Raw genomic sequence first — 18654 nt, 5'->3', positions numbered from 1 at the left:
GTGTCCACTGCAGTCACAGGGGGAGACTAAGGTGTGTCCACTGCAGTCACGGGGGAGACTAAGGTGTGTCCACGGCAGTCACAGGGGGAGAGTAAGGTGTGTCCACTGCAGTCACAGGGGAGAGTAAGGTGTGTCCACTGCAGTCACAGGGGGAGACTAAGGTGTGTCCACTGCAGTCACAGGGGAGACTAAGGCGTGTCCACTGCAGACACAGGGGAGACTAAGGAGTGTCCACTGCAGTCACAGGGGGAGACTAAGGCGTGTCCACTGCACACACAAGGGGAGACTGAGGTGTATCCACTGCAGTCACAGGGGGAGACTAAGGCGTGTCCACTGCAGTCACAGGGGAGACTAAGGTGTGTCCACTGCAGTCACAGGGGAGACTAAGGTGTGTCCACTGCAGTCACAGGGGGAGACTAAGGTGTGTCCACTGCAGTCACAGGGGGAGACTAAGGTGTGTCCACTGCAGTCACAGGGGGAGACTAAGGCGTGTCCACTGCAGTCACAGGGGTGACTAAGGCGTGTCCACTGCAGTCACAGGGGGAGACTAAGGCGTGTCCACTGCAGTCACAGGGGGAGACTAAGGCGTGTCCACTGCAGACACAGGGGGAGACTAAGGTGTGTCCACTGCAGTCACAGGGGAGACTAAGGTGTGTCCACTGCAGTCACAGGGGGAGACTAAGGCGTGTCCACTGCAGTCACAGGGGAGACTAAGGCGTGTCCACTGCAGTCACAGGGGAGACTAAGGTGTGTCCACTGCAGTCACAGGGGGAGACTAAGGTGTGTCCACTGCAGTCACAGGGGGAGACTAAGGTGTGTCCACTGCAGTCACAGGGGGAGACTAAGGTGTGTCCACTGCAGTCACAGGGGGAGACTAAGGTGTGTCCACTGCAGTCACAGGGGGAGACTAAGGTGTGTCCACTGCAGTCACAGGGGGAGACTAAGGTGCGTCCACTGCAGTCACAGGGGGAGACTAAGGTGTGTCCACTGCAGTCACAGGGGAGACTAAGGTGTGTCCACTGCAGTCACAGGGGAGACTAAGGTGTGTCCACTGCAGTCACAGGGGGAGACTAAGGCGTGTCCACTGCAGACACAGGGGAGACTAAGGTGTGTCCACTGCAGTCACAGGGGAGACTAAGGTGTGTCCACTGCAGTCACAGGGGAGACTAAGGTGTGTCCACTGCAGTCACAGGGGGAGACTAAGGTGTGTCGCTGCAGCCCCAGGAGAGCACCGCCCAGCCTCCGTCAGGCTTTGCCCAGAGATGCTCGGAGCACCACTTCGCTAAGAGGCCAGCGCCCAGGACGAGGTAAGCACCCAAGATAAATCAGAGATCAGCACCGACGACGGTATCAGGGTCCCGGCCTAGACCCCTCACCCGCGCGGACCGTGACCCCCGACCCCGACCCTCACCCGCGCGGACCGTGACCCCCGACCCCGACCCTCACCGCTGCAGACCGTGACCCCCGACCCCGACCCTCACCCGCGCGGACCGTGACCCCCGACCCCGACCCTCACCCGCGCGGACCGTGACCCCCGACCCCGACCCTCACCGGCGCAGACCATGACCCCCGACCCCGACCCTCACCCGCGCGGACCGTGACCCCCGACCTCGACTCTCACCCGCGCAGACCGTGACCCCCGACCCCGACCCTCACCCGCGCGGACCGTGACCCCCGACCCCGACCCTCACCCGCGCAGACCGTGACCCCCGACCCCGACCCTCACCCGCGCAGACCGTGACCCCCGACCCCGACCCTCACCCGCGCGGACCGTGACCCCCGACCCCGACCCTCACCCGCGCGGATCGTGACCCCCGACCCCGACCCTCACCCGCGCAGACCGTGACCCCCGACCCCGACCCTCACCCGCGCGGACCGTGACCCCCGACCTCGACTCTCACCCGCGTAGACCGTGACCCCCGACCTCAACCCTCACCCGCGCGGACCGTGTCCGTCAGGTCGCGACTGGCAGCCGCCCGAGGAAACTCCCTCAGTTTCCGGCCGCTGAGGCTCAGCACCCCGGTGAGCGCCGCCTCCTCCAGCGCTCGGTCCAGGGAGCGGCTCCAGGATCCGGGGGAGGGACCAGGCGCGGCCCCAGAGCTCGAGCCGCAGCTCAGCGTGGACGGTGGGGCCCCCGGCGCCGCTGAACCACAGCTCTCCGCTGCAGCAGCTACCGCCACCAGGCCCGCGGCAGCCATTTCCCCGCCGACGCCGCGGCCGCGAGACCAGCGCATGCGCTCCCCGAGCCGGGCGGGGCTGAGCCGGGGGGCGGGGCTGGGACGGAGGCGGGGCTGATCTGGGGGCGTGGCTGATAAGGGGTGGGGCTGCTACGGGGGCGGGGCTGCTACGTGGCGGGACTGGGACGGGGCGGGGCTGGGACGGGGGCGGGGCTGATCCGGGGCGGGGCTGATCTGAGGGGCGTGGCTGATAAGAGGCGGGGTTGATACGGGGGCGGGGCTGAGCCGGGGCGGGGCTGAGCCGGGGGCGGGGCTGCTACGGGGCGGGGCTGGGACGGGGCGGGGCTGGCACGGGGGCGGGGCTGAGCCGGGGCGGGGCTGATCTGGGGGGCGGGACTGAGGCGAGGTGGGGTGAGCCGGGGCGGGGCTGATCCGGGGGTGGGGCTGAGCTGGGGGGGGTCTGAGCCGGGGTGGGGCTGAACCGGGGGCGGGGCTGTTCAGGGGGCGGGGTTAGGAGGGCGGGGTCGGGAGGGCAGAGCTGTCTGGGACGGGGCTGAGGTGGGCGGGGGATGGAGAGGCTTAACCGGGTGGTCGGGGCTGAGGAGGGCGGGACTGGGCGGAAACCGGGCGGGGCAGAGCCTTACGTGGCGGGGCTGAGGAGGGCGGGGGCGGCCCCCCTGCAGCTGGGCGGGGCAGAGCTGCGCAGACCGACAGGGTAGCGTAGGGCGGAGACACCCGCCAGGCGCAGGCGCACCACGAACTGGGGGGGCGGAACTGAGCGCGCGGGGCGGGGCTCAGACCCAAGGCGGGCGCATGCGCACCGGAGCTGGGCCGACCTGTGCTGCGCTGGGGGGCTGCGTGGCGCGGCCGCCTGGAGAGCTCCGGGTCCACACCGCCGTCTGCAACCGCAGGGCCTCCGGATCGCCCTCCCGCCAGAGGCAGACGCGTTTCCGTGCAGGCGGGTGCTGAGCACTGAGGCTGGGGGATCCCTGGGGGTGTGAAGGCTAGGTGCTGAGCACTGAGGCTGGGTGCTGAGCACTGAGGCTGGGGAATCCCTGGGGGTGTGAAGGCTAGGTGCTGAGCGCTGAGGTTGGGTGTCCCCCGGGGTTTAGGTGCAGACTGGGTGCTGAGCGCTGAGGTTGGGTGTCCCCCGGGGTTTAGGTGCAGACTGGGTGCTGAGCGCTGAGGTTGGGTGTCCCCCGGGGTTTAGGTGCAGACTGGGTGCTGAGCGCTGAGGTTGGGTGTCCCCCGGGGTTTAGATGCAGACTGGGTGCTGAGCGCTGAGGTTGGGTGTCCCCCGGGGTTTAGGTGCAGACTGGGTGCTGAGCACTGAGGCTGGGTGTCCCCTGGGGTTTAGGTGCAGACTGGGTGCTGAGCACTGATGCTGGGTGTCCCCCGGGGTTGGGGTTCAGGTGCAGACTAGGTGCTGAGCACTGAGGCTGATTGTCCCCCGAGATTAAGTGCAGACTGGGTGCTGAGCACTGAGGCTGAGTGTCCCCCCGGGGTTAGGTGCAGACTGGGTGCTGAGCACTGAGGCTGGGTGTCCCCCGGGGTTCAGGTGCAGACTAGGTGCTGAGCACTGAGGCTGAGTGTCCCCCCGGGGTTAGGTGCAGACTGGGTGCTGAGCACTGAGGCTGGGTGTCCCCTGGGGTTTAGGTGCAGACTGGGTGCTGAGCACTGAGGCTGATTGTCCCCCGAGATTAAGTGCAGACTGGGTGCTGAGCACTGAGGCTGGGTGTCCCCCGGGGTTTAGGTGCAGACTGGGTGCTGAGCACTGAGGCTGGGTGTCCCCCGGGGTTCAGGTGCAGACTAGGTGCTGAGCACTGAGGCTGAGTGTGCCCCCGGGGTTAGGTGCAGACTGGGTGCTGAGCACTGAGGCTGGGTGTCCCCCGGGGTTTAGGTGCAGACTGGGTGCTGAGCACTGAGGCTGGGTGTCCCCCGGGGTTTATTGCAGACTGGGTGCTGAGCACTGAGGCTGGGTGTCCCCCCGGTGTTTAGGTGCAGACTGGGTGCTGAGCACTGAGGCTGAGTGTCCCCCGGGGTTTAGGTGCAGACTAGGTGCTGAGCACTGATGCTGAGTGTCCCCCGGGGTTTAGGTGCAGACTGGGTGCTGAGCACTGAGGCTGAGTGTCCCCGGGGGTTTAGGTGCAGACTGGGTGCTGAGCACTGAGGCTGGGTGTCCCCCGGTGTTTAGGTGCAGACTGGGTGCTGAGCACTGAGGCTGGGTGTCCCCCGGGGTTTAGGTGCAGACTGGGTGCTGAGCACTGAGGCTGGGTGTCCCCCGGGGTTTAGGTGCAGACTGGGTGCTGAGCACTGAGGCTTGGTGTCCCCCCGGGGTTTAGGTGCAGACTGGGTGGTGAGCACTGAGGCTGATTGTCCCCCGGGGTTTAGGTGCATACTGGGTGCTAGCACTGAGGTTGGGTGTCCCCTGGGGTTTAGGTACAGACAGGGTGCTGAGCACTGAGGCTGAGTGTCCCCTGGGGTTTAGGTGCAGACTGGGTGCTGAGCACTGAGGCTGATTGTCCCCCAGGATTTAGGTGCAGACTGGGTGCTGAGCACTGAGGCTGATTGTCCCCCAGGATTTAGGTGCAGACTGGGTGCTGAGCACTGAGGCTGGTTGTCCCCCGGGGTTTAGGTGCAGACTGGGTGCTGAGCACTGTGGCTGGGTGTCCCCCCGGGGTTTAGGTGCAGACTAGGTGCTGAGCACTGATGCTATGTGTCCCCCCGGGGTTTAGGTGCAGACTGGGTGCTGAGCACTGAGGCTGATTGTCCCCCGGGGTTTAGGTGCAGATTGGGTGCTGAGCACTGAGGCTGAGTGTCCCCCGGGATTAAGTGCAGACTGGGTGCTGAGCTTTGAGGCTGTGTGTCCCCCGGGGTTTAGGTGCAGACTGGGTGCTGAGCACTGAGGCTGTGTGTCCCCCGGGGTTTAGGTGCAGACTGGGTGCTGAGCACTGAGGCTGATTGTCCCCCGGGGTTTAGGTGCAGACTGGGTGCTGAGCACTGAGGCTGATTGTCCCCCGGGGTTTAGGTGCAGACTGGGTGCTGAGCACTGTGGCTGGGTGTTCCCCGAGATTAAGTGCAGACTGGGTGCTGAGCACTGAGGCTGTGTGTCCCCCGGGGTTTAGGTGCAGACTGGGTGGTGAGCACTGAGGCTGATTGTCCCCCGGCCTTTAGGTGCAGACTGGGTGGTGAGCACTGAGGCTGATTGTCCCCCGGCGTTTAGGTGCAGACTGGGTGCTGAGCACTGAGGCTGGGTGTCCCCCTGGATTTAGGTATGGACTGGGTGCTGAGCACTGAGGCTGATTGTCCCCCGGGGTTTAGGTGCAGATTGGGTGCTGAGCACTGAGGCTGGGTGTCCCCCTGGATTTAGGTATGGACTGGGTGCTGAGCACTGAGGCTGATTGTCCCCCGGGGTTTAGGTGCAGACTGGGTGCTGAGCACTGAAGCTGAGTGTCCCCCAGGGTTTAGGTGCAGACTGGGTGCTGAGCACCGATGCTGATTATTCCCTGGGGTTTAGGCGCAGACTGGGTGCTGAGCACTGAGGCTGATTGTCCCCTGGGGTTTAGGTGCAGACTAGGTGCTGAGCACTGATGCTGGGTGTTCCCCCGGGGTTTAGGTGCAGACTGGGTGCTGAGCACTGAGGCTGGGTGTCCTCCGGGGTTTAGGTGCAGACTGGGTGCTGAGCACTGAGGCTGGGTGTCCCCCCGGGGTTTAGGTGCATTCTGGGTGCTGAGCACTGAGGCTGAGTGTCCCCCGGGGTTTAGGTGCAGACTGGGTGCTGAGCACTGAGGCTGAGTGTCCCCCGGGGTTTAGGTGCAGACTGGGTGCTGAGCACTGAGGCTGGGTGTCCCCCGGGGTTTAGGTGCAGACTGGGTGCTGAGCAATGACAGCAATAATAATAATCACAACAATGATAAAAACAACAAGGGCAACGAAAAGGAAAATAAATTTAAAAAATATTAAAATAAAACTATTTTATTAATTAGAAAGATGGGAGGAGAGAAGAACCAAGTCCTGCTTTCGGGTTTTGGTGGGTGGGGCCTCTTCCTGGGCACAAACTCCTGGCTTTACCTCTCTGTTGTGCACCGGATGCGGGGGCTAAGAGAATGTTCCAGTGCAGCAGGAGTGAGTGCCGGGTCTTTCCCTGTGTAAGTGCAAGGAATGTACCAGGGATCTCTAGGGGAATGTTTCATGCACAATCCATTTATTGAACAGCAGAGTCGGGTTTATAAGGGGTTGTAGGAGGAAGCAAGTTATCCATCCACATATGGTTTTGGAGAAGAGGGACCAAGAGAAATGGGGCGTTGAGAAAAGGTCAGAGCATCCCTAGTAAATGTTGAACAAGGGGTTTAGTTGATCGAAGGAATGAAGGAAGTAGGGTTATCAATAACTAGCAGACAGGAGCCTTAAGAGAGGAGATCAAGCGTGTAGGATTAGAAGGTCCGGAGTGGGTTGGGAGTAAAGAGGATGTCCCTGGTTATAGTTTGCCAGAGCAGAGCACTGATGTGTGGGCCATGTATGGTCACAGAAGACGGACTTCTGTTAACTTCTGAGTACACGAACCAACTGGTTTGAGAACAAGGAGATGGGCTGCATGCAGGGTCCTTTGTGAAGCAGGGAGGCTTCAGAGGAGACATTTCCTGGTGGTTGTTTTCCCTCCACGCTCAATCTCAAGTAGAGAGAAACTAACAGGAAAAGGTTTGCCGTCAGACTCCCATTTTTAATAGGAGGTCCCACACCATGCTCAACCGTATCCTCACAATTTCCCTACACCCAGCAAAATAAGTTGGCATCACGGTAGCATCTGTGCTGCTGGGGACTGAACTGGGACCTCATGGTTGAGAGTCCAATGCTTTATCCACAGCAGCACCTCCCAGACCACAACTTCCCTTTAGTAAATTTAAAGTTGTAAGATTAAAATCTCGGCTAGTTCCATTCTCTTAAAATGTAAAGTACAGGGCGGAGGGTAGATAGCATAATGGTTATGCAAACAGACTCTCATGCCTGAGGCTCCAAAGTCCCAGGTTCAATCTCCTGCATCACCATAAGCCAGAGCTGAACAGGGCTCTGGTTAAAAAAAATAAATTATATATATACATATATATATATATATATATATATATATATATATATATATATGGTAATAAAAAGTAAAGTACAGAACCTGGGGCAGGGAAGATAGCATAACAGTTATGCAAACAGAACCTGGATTGGGGTATGTAACCCCCTGACCCACCTGCAAGGGGAAGCTTCACAAGTGGTAAATCAGGGCTGCAGGTTTCTCTCCTTTCCCCTCCTCTCCCTCTACCTCCCCCTTCTCTCTCAATTTATTTTATTATTGATTTAATAATGATTGACAAGACTGTAGGATAAAAGGGGGCCAATTCCACACAGTTCCCACCACCAGAGTTCCATGTCCCTCCTCTCCATTGGAAGCTTCCCTGTACTTTATCCCTCTGGGAGCATGGACCCAAATTCTTTATGGGGAGCAGAAGGTGGGAGGTCTGGCTTCTCCACTGGACGTGGTTGTTGGCAGGTGGATCCACAGTCCGAGCCAGTGTCTGTCTGTCTTTCCCTAGTGGGGTAGGGCTCTGGAGAGGGGAGGCTCCAGGACACATTGCTGAAATTCCCAACCAAATGTTGCCTGTGCTCACAGTGTGTGACACTCATTCCCTCAGTGAAGGTGAAATCCCCAACCTCAGTGCTGCCTGCGCTCACAGTGTGTGACACTCATTCCCTCAGTGAAGGTGAAATTCCCAACCTCAGTGCTGCCTGTCCTGAGTTTGATCCCCGGCAGCACATGTGCCAGAGTGATGTCTGGTTCTTTCTCTCCTCCTATCTTCTTCATTAATAAATAATTTTTTTTAAAAAGAAGAACTCAGGCGGGAGTTAGGTGGTAGCACAGCAGATTAAGCGCTGGTGGCACAAAGTGCAAGGACCGGCATAAGAATCTGGGTTCGAGCTCCCGGTCCCCACCTGCAGGGGAGTCACAGGTGTGAAGCAGGTCTGCAGGTGTCTTTCTTTCCCCCCGTTTTCCCCTCCTCTCTCCATTTCTCTCTGTCCTATCTAACAAGGATGACATCAATAACAACAACTACGACAATAAAAAAACAAACCGGGCAACAAAAGGAAAATAAATTAAAAAATAAAAAAAAAGAACAGGCATCTTCTTAAAGGTCTAACATGACAACAGTACAAAGTAGTGAAGTTTCATAGTCATGACAGCAAGTGCAGACTTCCATGTCTACAAATACTACCATCACTTGTTAGTGACCTGCCAAGCTGCACACCATCCCATTATTTCTAGGGATGTTAGATTCACAAAAGCAATTTATTAACTGAGAATTCAAAGATGTGTTTAAAAAAAAAATGACTTGGCCAGGGAGGTGACCTTCGATTCAATCTCCAGCTTGGCATAAGCCTGGGTGCTTCCTTTCCTTAGCTCAAAAATGAGTGGCTCTGTGGTCTGTCTGCAAGAAGGGTCATCTGTCAACAGTACACGTTTTCTTTCAAAAAAAATTTTATTCCCTTTTGTTGCCCTTGTTTTATTGTTATAGTTGCTATTGATGTTGTTATTGGATAGGGCAGAGAGAAATGGAGAGAGGAGGGGAAGACAGAGAGGGGGAGAGAAAGACAAGACACCTGCAGACCTGCTTCACCGCCTGTGAAGCGACTCCCCTGCAGGTGGGGAGCCGGGGGCTCGAACCGGGATCCTTACGCTGGTCCTTGCGCTTTGTGCCACGCGCGCTTAACCTGCTGTGCTACTGCCCAACTCTTTTTTTTTAATCAAAGCACTGCACAGCTCTGGTTTATGATAGTGTGGGGAATTGAACCAGGGACTTCATAGCCCCAGGCATGGAAGTCATTTGCATACCCTTTATGCTGCCTACCTCACCCTAGCACATGCTTTATCATTATTTACTATTTTTAACATATTAGTGATTTAATTGTGTTTGACAAGACTGTGGAATAACAGGGGTACAACTCCACAGAGTTCCACCACCAGAGCTCCCTGTCCCATCCCCTCCACTGGAAGCTTCCCTGTTCTTTATCCCTCTGGGAGCAGGGACCCAAATTCTCTACGGGGAGCAGAAGGTGGGAGTGCTAGCTTCTGTCATTGCTTCTCCACTGGACATGGGTGTTGGCAGGTGGACCCACACCCCCAGCCTGTGTCTGTCTGTCCCTAGTGGGGCAGGACTCTGGGGAGGGGAGGCTCCAGGACACATGGGTGAGGGCGTCTGCCCAGGGAGGGCAGTGTGGTGTCATGGCAGCATCTGCAACTTGGTGGCTGAAAAAAAAACAGTAAGATATAAAGCAGAACAAATTGTTTAATAATCAGGAACTTGAAGGTAAAGCTGTAGTAGATAAAATTAGGGGTCTTCATGTGGGAAGAAGCTAGACAGTCTATTTTAGGCAAGCTCTAGGGGCTCGTGACTTTACTAATTTTGCCTGAGCCTGACAGCTAGCATGCAGATGGGCTAAAAGTTTTGTCTGGGGAGATGGTGTCAGAGTTGAGAATAGGGCTAGAAAGCTGGATCAGGGCAGAGAGCAGCTCCTAGATATAGTTAAAGTATAGAAATACCATTAACTGTAACCCCCATAGATCTGACCCAGGGCCTATGTCTGTTCACAGTCAGCACAGGAGCCTGTGTGGCCTCTGAGTCCCTGTCAGTCTGAGCTCACAGTCCATGGTCACAGCTGGAACCTTCCAGGCTGCTCTCACGTCAGGACGGACCCGTCTTCCTCGAGGGGCAGAGCAGGCTGACCGGCCTCCCTGCAGAGAGTGGGGAGTCCCCACCATGGCTGCTCTGCCGTGAGGGCAGGTCCTGGGGAGGCCAAGAGAGTTTATGATGATGTTCCTGATGGAGATGACCAGTGATGGTGGAGAGAGAGGTCTAGGCCCATTGTATTTATGTAGGGATCCCAGAACTCCCTGACTAGGGCCCTGGTGATGGTTTGGCCTGGTAGTGACCAAAAGGGCCATGACTAAGGTGTGCTGGTCCCTTGCCCTTATCCAGCTTTTGTAGTTCTTACTTTATCTGATAAGGTTAGAGTGATTGAGGGAGGTGAAACAGGAAGTAGGTGAGGAGAGTATCTAGTTCTACGTAGAAACTATTTGACCAAGTACTTTATGGTTTCTTTCTACTTGCTTGTCGCACTCACTGAGTCAGTGTTAACCACCGCACACTTTTAAGGTATGTATTTTTCCCTAACTTACAGATACAGGTAGCACACACTTTGTGCTATGCAGAAGGACCTGGGCTCAAGCTCCTGCCACACAAAGGGGAGGCTTGACCAGTGCTGAAGCAGTGCTGTGGTATGCCTCCTTTTCTGTCCCTATCTCCCTCTCACTGTCTGAGGCATCAAAAGAACAGCCTGCTGGAAGTGGTGGAATCCCACTGACACAAGCCCCAGTGAAGCCCTGGCAGCAAGGAAAAGCAAAAAGAATTATTGCCACACAAGTCTTGGAAACTTGTATCTCATTAAGATGCAAAGGGGAGGGGGCAGGCAGTGGTGCACCTGGTTAAGCGCACACATTACAGCGCACAAGGGCCCAGGTTCAAGTCCCTGGTCCCCACCTGCAGGAAGAAAGCAGGAGTGTGAAGCAGGGCTACAGGTGTCTGTCTCTCTCCCTCCCTTTCTATCTCCCCTTTCCCTCTCAATTTCTCTCTATCTCCATCCAATAATAAATAAAAATATTTTTTAAAAGCACTTTCTTTAGTAATAATTAAAAAAGGAATAAGCTAGGTAATATCTAAAGACTCATCTAACTCAATATTCTACATTGTAGGTAAATTTGATTCTTTTAACTACTCGTGGCTATTTTATGTTGGAAAAATGAAATAAATGGTTAACAGATGTCAAGTTCACGTAGTTCTAGACTGATTTACCAACTTAGTTGGCAGATAACTTCTCAAACTAAAAATTGTAATCACAACATAGTTCTTCATAACATAGTCTTCTAAAAACCACCATTCCATCTTTATAGCTAAGGACAAATCATGTGAGACCTGTAACATTTTATTTTTAAAAATGGACAGTTTCAGAATAGATCTAAATGTAACTTTTCCAAAAACACCAAATATTACAGTGTAAAGAGGTTCCTTATGAAATACAAACTTTCATTCTTTGATGCACTGCATCAATGTTTTGCAAATACCTTGATGCAAAGGGAGTTTTAAGTTGCATCATGTTTAAAAACAAAACCAAACTGTTCAGAACTGAAATAGAATGAGTACATTCCAACAAAAGAAAGCTTCCCTCCAGAAAAAACATATTCTCCTTTATATACAACACGCAAACACTCAAGAATTCGAGTTCTGATGTAACAAGGGAAAGAACTTCTAATACTTAAAAAGAAAAAAGTATTACAGATGCATGAAAGAGCAAAAGTTTAATATACTAAAGACACTGTTGCTTGATGCACTTGATATCAACACTAGAGGTGACTTTTAAGATTTTCCAAAAAATTGCATTATAGTAACTCAGCATAATATTTTAAGTTGAGAGAGAGAGAGAGAGAGGAGAAAGCCATCTTTATAACACATTTTCATAAACTCTTCTAAAGGCAGTAAACACATGCTCTGTTGATTTCCAGCACTTTCAGACCAGCCCAAAAGCCATTCTTCATGGGTCAAGCCTGCGCATTTGTACTTGTAAGACTGTTTGCAGTGAGTCCTTGACCTCATCTATTCTCAGATTGTGTGACTGACTGGCTTCCAGTCATCTCTTAACAGTAAACTTACTGGCAAAAGACCAGATAGATATTAAGGATCAGATTTAATTCTTTGGTATAAGCATGAAATTGTTATTGATAGCATTTATAGCTAGTATAAACCAAGTAACCCAAGATAACAATGAAGTCTAGTATATGATAGCAGACAAGAACAATAAGTTTGTTTTGTTTACAGGAAAAACCAACATTAATAATAGACTCTATAGAAACTAACACTTCAAGTTTTATCATTATAGCAAAACAAACAGGTTGAGCTTCAAAATGACCAAAATTTTAACTTGTAGGTGGAATATTCTGCTGCATTTTTGGCATTACATCACAATTTATAGTATATAACCATCAGAGAAGTCTTACCGCTAGGTTGACAGAGCAAACTAATTCCTCTTACCCCTCCAGAGTGGATGGGGGTGGGGGAATGACTGTTTTCTCACCATTATAGTCTAAACTTTATAAAGCAAGGCTACAATGTAACTCTTATCTTTCATTTTTCTTTGTCACATATATAAGGATTTATTTTTTTCTTTCTGAAGCTATATACTGTTTGATATAGCAAGCTTAAGAACTTACAGACTTTTTAACTTTACAAGGAAGAAGTCTGGGAATATTAATTTCACTATCAAAATATCTAAGGGATACATTTTAAGAATTTTAATTTTTGTAAATGTCATTTGAAAAACTCTTAGTGGACACTAGACTTAATACTACAAATCGCCTAAAACGCTATGCCTGCTCCTGGGTGCCATCTTGAGCCTGCTCCTCACACTGTGCTTGTTTCATTTACTAACCTCACTGCAGGAGTAATTTCTACACCTTGAAATACTTTCTCCAAGGCCCTATTAGATAACTTTGTCAACAGGCATTTATCACTTCTATCTTAATGCAAGGGGCCAAAATTCTTGTTAAAAGTTCAACACTAAAGATTCACAGCCCTAGCAAATTCACCTGAGAGCATCTGCAAAACGAGCCAAGTCCTACATATTCCAATAAATCTCAAAACTTTCAAACTGTAGTTCTAATAATTTTAATATCTCTAATGAAACATTAACTACATTTGTTACATCAACACTACAAAAAGGTAAATGATAGGACGGCAACAAAGGGACCAACTTAGTATTTATGAAGACCAAGGTTTATCATGGCAGAGTGTAAAGACTGGGCTAGGGCAATGTGGTTCTAAAGACCACTGTCATAAAAATGATCAACTTCTAGCTTTTCCTCTTTCTGCTGCATGAGGTACCAAAGAAGGAGAATCGTTCTGGCTAGGCAAACAATTAAATCTTATAGAACAGGTTGGTAGAATCCCTGGTTTTCTTTCAGGGAGTTATTTATACACATAAAAAAAAAAACTTCAAAAATAAGAACATCTAGCCTTGTGAATATTTTGAAAGAAAGTTTCTTGAATTTCTGTGATAAACTCTCCAAGCAATTCAACTTTTAAAACAGCGTCACCACTAAGAAGTCCCTTTGACTTGGCGTCTATCCTACGGTTACAAAGCGACCTCCTCCTTTGTTGAACGTGAGAGCGGCCCTCTGCTCCTTTAGGATCCCAAATCGCTCATTCAGAGTCATCCCCGTCTAGAGAACAGAAACAAGACCTCAAGTTGACTCAGTCGCACTTGCTTTAGTCATTACTAGTAACAAAAGCTAACACTTGCCGAACAGGTGGGCAAATCCACATAACTCTGGTATCAAAGTCAAATAAAATAAATTTAAGAAATTAGGTAAGTTAACTTATTGAAGCCAGGTGGTGTGACTCAGAACACTTATCTATTGATCACTATTGTGACTGCATTACACACTACAATACTGCAATGCGTGTCAGCCACAGATCTAAAGATTCCTCTGTAGGAATTGTTTCCAGGTTCTGCACATGCCCTACTAGAGATGCCTCTGATAAAAGTAACTCATTCAAACTTGTGAATATTTTTTTTAAAACTATCTTGAGTTCCTGTGAGTTTGTCTCAGAAATCCTAGTCAAAATTTAGTTTTTTGAAATATTTATTTATGGGGTGGGGAGACAGCATATAGCTATGCAGAAAGACTTTCATGCTTGAGGTACTGAAGGCTCCAGGTTCAACCTCTAGCACCTCTATAAACCAGAGGAAATTCTAGTGCTGTGGCCTCATTCACTTTCTCTGCCTCTACCTAAAAACAAACAGGATTTATTTACTGGAGAGGAAGAGAATCAGAGCATTACTCTGGCATGTGATGCTGGGTACTTCATGAATGCAAGTCAGGCATTCTACCTAGTATATACCACCTCTAGGCCCTAAATCTTTCTTTTTGATTAACAGAAAGGATACCCAAATCATATCTCATTCTTTCTAAAGGGAAAGTTAGTACTGCTGGCAAGATAAAAACAGAGTGTAGAGAGAGCTCCTCACAACGTGTAAGATCCTGGGTCTGAGCCTAGCACCCCATGGGGGAGGAGCACAGCACCATGAGCCCTTATTCTTCTGTCTGTCTCTGCCTTCTTTTTAAAATAAGACAGAATGGAAAGTTACCCTGCGACAGGTTGACTTGCACATGTGTGAGAACCCAGCACCACTAAAATATTTTAAAAAATAATAAAAATTTGGTCAATTTCTGTTCCTTCTTATATTCAGTTTTCACACATAGATATCAACAGACAACCAAAAAATAATTTTTCAAAATCCAACTTCCACTCATGAAGAAAACTTTCAGAGTGGTCCAAGAGGTGGCGCAGTGGATAAGGCATTGGACTCTCAAGCATGAGAAGAAGAAAGGTCCTGAGTTCAACCCCTCGCAACATATGTATCAGAGTCATGTCTGGTTCTTTCTCTCTCTCTTATCATTTCTCATGATAAGTAAAACCTGCTTAGTGGAATATTTAGCGCTTTCTCCTCAGGTCTAGGAAAAAAGCAAGTATACACGCTCTTGCGTTTCTGCGCAACAATGTACTGAAGATACTATCAAATAGTGAAGACAACAAAAAGTTTAAAAACTGGAAAGAAGCTTGGAAGAATGACATGATTTTTAACACAGGAAGTCCTGGAGAATATACAAAATTACCAAAAAATAAGTGACTCAAGATCACAAGGCGAAGTTGACGGCCAGCAGGTACTGCAGCACTGAGCTCTCACACAAGAGATCCCTAGTTAGAGCACCAGCATCGAATGTGCCAGAGTGGTGTCCTGGTTCTCTGCCTCTTTGTCTCTCTCTGGTTGAAAAATAAAATCTAAAACAAAATTGATGCAAAAATTGTCAAGGGGGTTGGGTGGTAGCGCAGTGGGTTAAGTGCACAAGGCACAAAGTGCAAGGACTGGTGTAAAGAACCGAGTTCGAGCCCCTGGCTCCCCACCTGCAGGAGGGTCGCTTCACAGGCGGTAAGGCAGGTCTGCAGGTGTCTGTCTTTCTCTGCCCCTCTGTCTTCCCCTATCCAACAACAACAGCAATAGCAACAAGAACAATAATAACACCAAGGACAAGGGCAACAACAATGGGAAAAAATGGCCTCCAGGAACAGTGGATTCATGGTGTAGGCACCGAGCCCCAGCAATAACCCTGGAGGCAAAAAAAAAAAAAAAAAAGATTCAAAAAATTGTCAAGATGGTAGTGATCTATACAACTCAATTTGCCTGAGGATAGTTAGCTGATGTATAATAGCTAAGTATTATATTATAGCTGGCAGGGATGTGGAGAGATGTAGGTTCCTACATAATGGCAGGAAAGTGAAACAGTGCAGCCATTTCTTCAGCACAGTTTCTCAAAAGGCTGGCAGAATCATGCTATGGCCTAACAGTTCTATTCTTAGGTATTTATCAAGGAGAAATGAAAACCCACACAAAATTCTGCAAGGAATATTTAGAGGAGCACTAGTGACCATGGCCAAGGAGTAAATGAGCACAAGTCAAATGTGGTGTGTGTCCATGTGATGGAACAGTAACAAAGTGAAACACTGAGACAGTATGGATGGAATTTGAAAATACTGTACTAAGTGACAGCACTACCAGCTATAAAAGGCCCCACGTAACTCATTTATATCAAACGTTCAAAAGAGGCAAATCCACAGAGACATAAAACAGATTAGTGGTTTCCTAGAGTCGAGGATGTTTAGGGCTCTTCCTATTCATTATATGACATTTGATTTATTAAAATATTTTCAGTGAATGGCCCATGGAAAATTTTTACCTGTTTTCCAACACTATTTATGTCAAATTGTAGGGGAACACCTTTAGGAACTTTCTTTACATCTGATTGCTCCCGTTTTGTCAAGAATGAGGGAACAGCAGTACGAGTTAATCGTGGCTTCTGAGTTCTATTAGGAAAAAAAATAAATAAATAAATAAATAAATAAAAGAATGATATCAGACCACTTTAATCAATAGAAAGAAACCATTTGGGAACAGATAACCCTGAACACATCTTCAAGTATCTTAGGACTATTTTGTATTTCTGAAAGTAACTGGTTTATTTATTTACTGTTCTATCTACTATGATATATAATCACTCACCAAATATGTTAATTAATTAATTTCTGCCAGAGCACTGCTCAACTCTAGTTTATGGTGACAGTGGGGGTTGAATCTGGGATATTTGAGCCTCAGGCCCAAATCTTTTTGAGTGACTGTTACGCTAACTACCCCACCCTTATACTGCATTTTAATGTGTGCGATACAGAAAGAAAGATACACAGAGAGAGACAGGTCAGAGCACTGCTCAGATCTGGCTTATGATAGTGCCAAGGACCGAAGGATCTTGAAGTCTCAAGCATGAAAGTCTTTTGAATACACATTATGTTGTCTACTTAAAGAGCACCTTAAAGTAGAACTATTAATTTTTTTTTGTCATCACTGGGCTTTTCCATATGTATGTCTAAATGCATGTCTGTCTGTACTGTTGGAAAAGTCGTGCTGTGTTTCTCTGCAAAAATGCCCCAGTATGTATCTAAGTGTATAGAGTCCCCCAGTGCTACAGCACTTCCACGTGGGTCACGGGAAGGGAGGGGCTCAACCTGGGTCACACTGTGCACAGCAAAGCAGGTAGCCTCTTAAGTGAGCTATCTTGTGGGTACTAAATTATTATAAACTTTTCTTTTTGAAAGTAAATTTATCTTTCTAATTTTATTTTAATGAGAGATATGCAGAGAAAGCCAGAGTGGGGGAGAGAAGCAGAGTCTTCTGCACAGCCGGGGAGACAGCATAATGATGATGCAGCGGTCTCCCCGAGGTCCCAGGTTCAACCTCCAGCACCACCTTAAGGCAGAGCTAAGCAAGGCTCCGGTCTCTATCTTTTTCTCTGTAGCTCTCTCATCACAAAAAAAATTCTGCATGATCATCTTCCCAGCCCAAATTATACATTTTTCAACAATTTAGAATGATGGAGGTTCCAAGTCTTGATCTTCTACTAAAATAATACAACCTCTAAGATCAGACATTCGTCCTCTGTTCTTTACATTTCAGTCATTACAATGGAGCTTGGAGCTAGTTGGTGGCACACCTGACTGAGCTCATATCTCAGTGCACAAGGACTCAGGTTCAAGTGCCCAGTCCCCCCACCTGCAGGGGGGAAGCATGAGTGACGAAGCAAGTGTTGTAGGTATCTCTCTCTCTTTCTCCCTCCCTAATTTTCCCATCCCTCTCAGTTTCTGTCTCTACCCAAAATAAATATTAAAATGGTCAATTGCATAATAGTTATGCAGATGATTTTCATGCCTCAGATTCTGTAATCTCAGGTTCAGTCCTCAGCGCCACCCCATATGCCACAGCTGAACAGTGCTCTGGGTTCTCTCTCTGTGTGTATCTTTCTCATTAACATAAATACATATATTTTTAAGCTGTTGCATAAAAAACCCCCATAAGACAAGAATGCTTATAATGCAATACACACAGTGAAGCAGTTAAATCAAAGTCATCTAGATAAAAGAAAGCACTATGGGGGCCGGGTGGTGGAGCACCTGGCTGAGCGCACGTTACAATGTTCAAGGACCTGCATTCAAGCCCCTGATCCCTGCCTGCAGGGGGAAAGCTTTGCAAATGGCAAGCAGGGTTGCAGGTGTCTATCTCTCTCCCTCTCTGTCACCCCTTCCCCTCTTGATTTATGGCTTTCTCTATCCAATAAATAAAAATAATTTAAAAAAAGAATACACTATTAAGTCCTTAAAAGGTGTTGAAAATGCGCGAAGCACAAGGACCGCCATAAGGATACCGGTTCGAACCCCCGGCTCACCTGCAGGGGGAGACGCTTCACAAGCGGTGCAAAAGGTCTGCAGGTGTCTGTCTTTCTCTTCCCGTCTTCCCCTCTGTTTGATTTCTCTCTGTCCTATCCAACAACGACAGCAATAACAACAACAATAAAAAAAAAAAAAAAGGGAGTTGGGCGATAATGCCCCGGGTTAAGCGCACATGGCGCAAAGTGCAAGGACTGGAGTAAAGATCCTGGTTCGAGCCCCTGGCTCCCCACCTGCAGGGGAGTCGTTTCACAAGCAGTGAAGCAGGTCTGCAGGTGTCTGTCTTTCTCTCCCCCATCTTCCCCTCCTCTCTTCATTTCTCTCTGTCCTATCCAAAAACAACGACATCAATAACAACAACAATAACTACAACAATAATAAAAAACAAGGGCAACAAAAAGGAAAATAAATTTTAAAAATACTTTAAAAAAAAGATGTTGAAAACATCCTGGGGCAGCATGTACAAACTATTGTATTCACTGTTGACTGTAAAACATTAATCCTCCAATAGAGAAATAAAAAAAGAAGAAAATGTACTGGGATGGGGTAAG

General features: G+C 49.6%; 2 protein-coding genes across 14 annotated transcripts in view; both read right to left on the bottom strand.

The window, feature by feature from the left end:
• The window catches only part of LRCH3 (leucine rich repeats and calponin homology domain containing 3), a 106265-nt gene extending 104049 nt beyond the window's left edge, over positions 1–2216 (bottom strand). For all 10 annotated transcript variants that reach the window (XR_009544785.1, XR_009544786.1, XR_009544788.1 and 7 more), the window contains exon 1: positions 1937–2216. Coding sequence is in view for 5 of the 10 variants with exons in the window: in XM_060172218.1 (XP_060028201.1) it covers positions 1937–2198 (262 nt within the window). In the remaining 5 variants the exon portion in view is untranslated. The remainder of the gene's footprint in view (positions 1–1936) is intronic.
• A 9340-nt stretch (positions 2217–11556) lies between these two features.
• FYTTD1 (forty-two-three domain containing 1) overlaps positions 11557–18654 on the bottom strand; it is a 28884-nt gene continuing 21786 nt past the window's right edge. For 3 of the 4 annotated variants that reach the window (XM_060172215.1, XM_007538139.3, XM_016194799.2), the window contains 2 exons: positions 16066–16192; positions 11557–13488 (listed from right to left, as the gene is read on the bottom strand). In XM_060172215.1, the coding sequence (XP_060028198.1) occupies positions 13390–13488; positions 16066–16192 (226 nt within the window). In that variant the 3' untranslated portion in view covers positions 11557–13389. The remainder of the gene's footprint in view (positions 13489–16065; positions 16193–18654) is intronic. The other variant, XM_060172216.1, reaches the window with a different exon arrangement.

The sequence above is a fragment of the Erinaceus europaeus genome, chromosome 14 (genome assembly GCF_950295315.1).
Source record: "Erinaceus europaeus chromosome 14, mEriEur2.1, whole genome shotgun sequence".
In the NCBI taxonomy this organism is placed as follows: Eukaryota; Metazoa; Chordata; class Mammalia; order Eulipotyphla; family Erinaceidae; genus Erinaceus; species Erinaceus europaeus.
The sequence above is the reverse complement of the archived record's forward strand: the minus strand, read 5'-3'. Positions and strand labels throughout refer to the sequence as shown.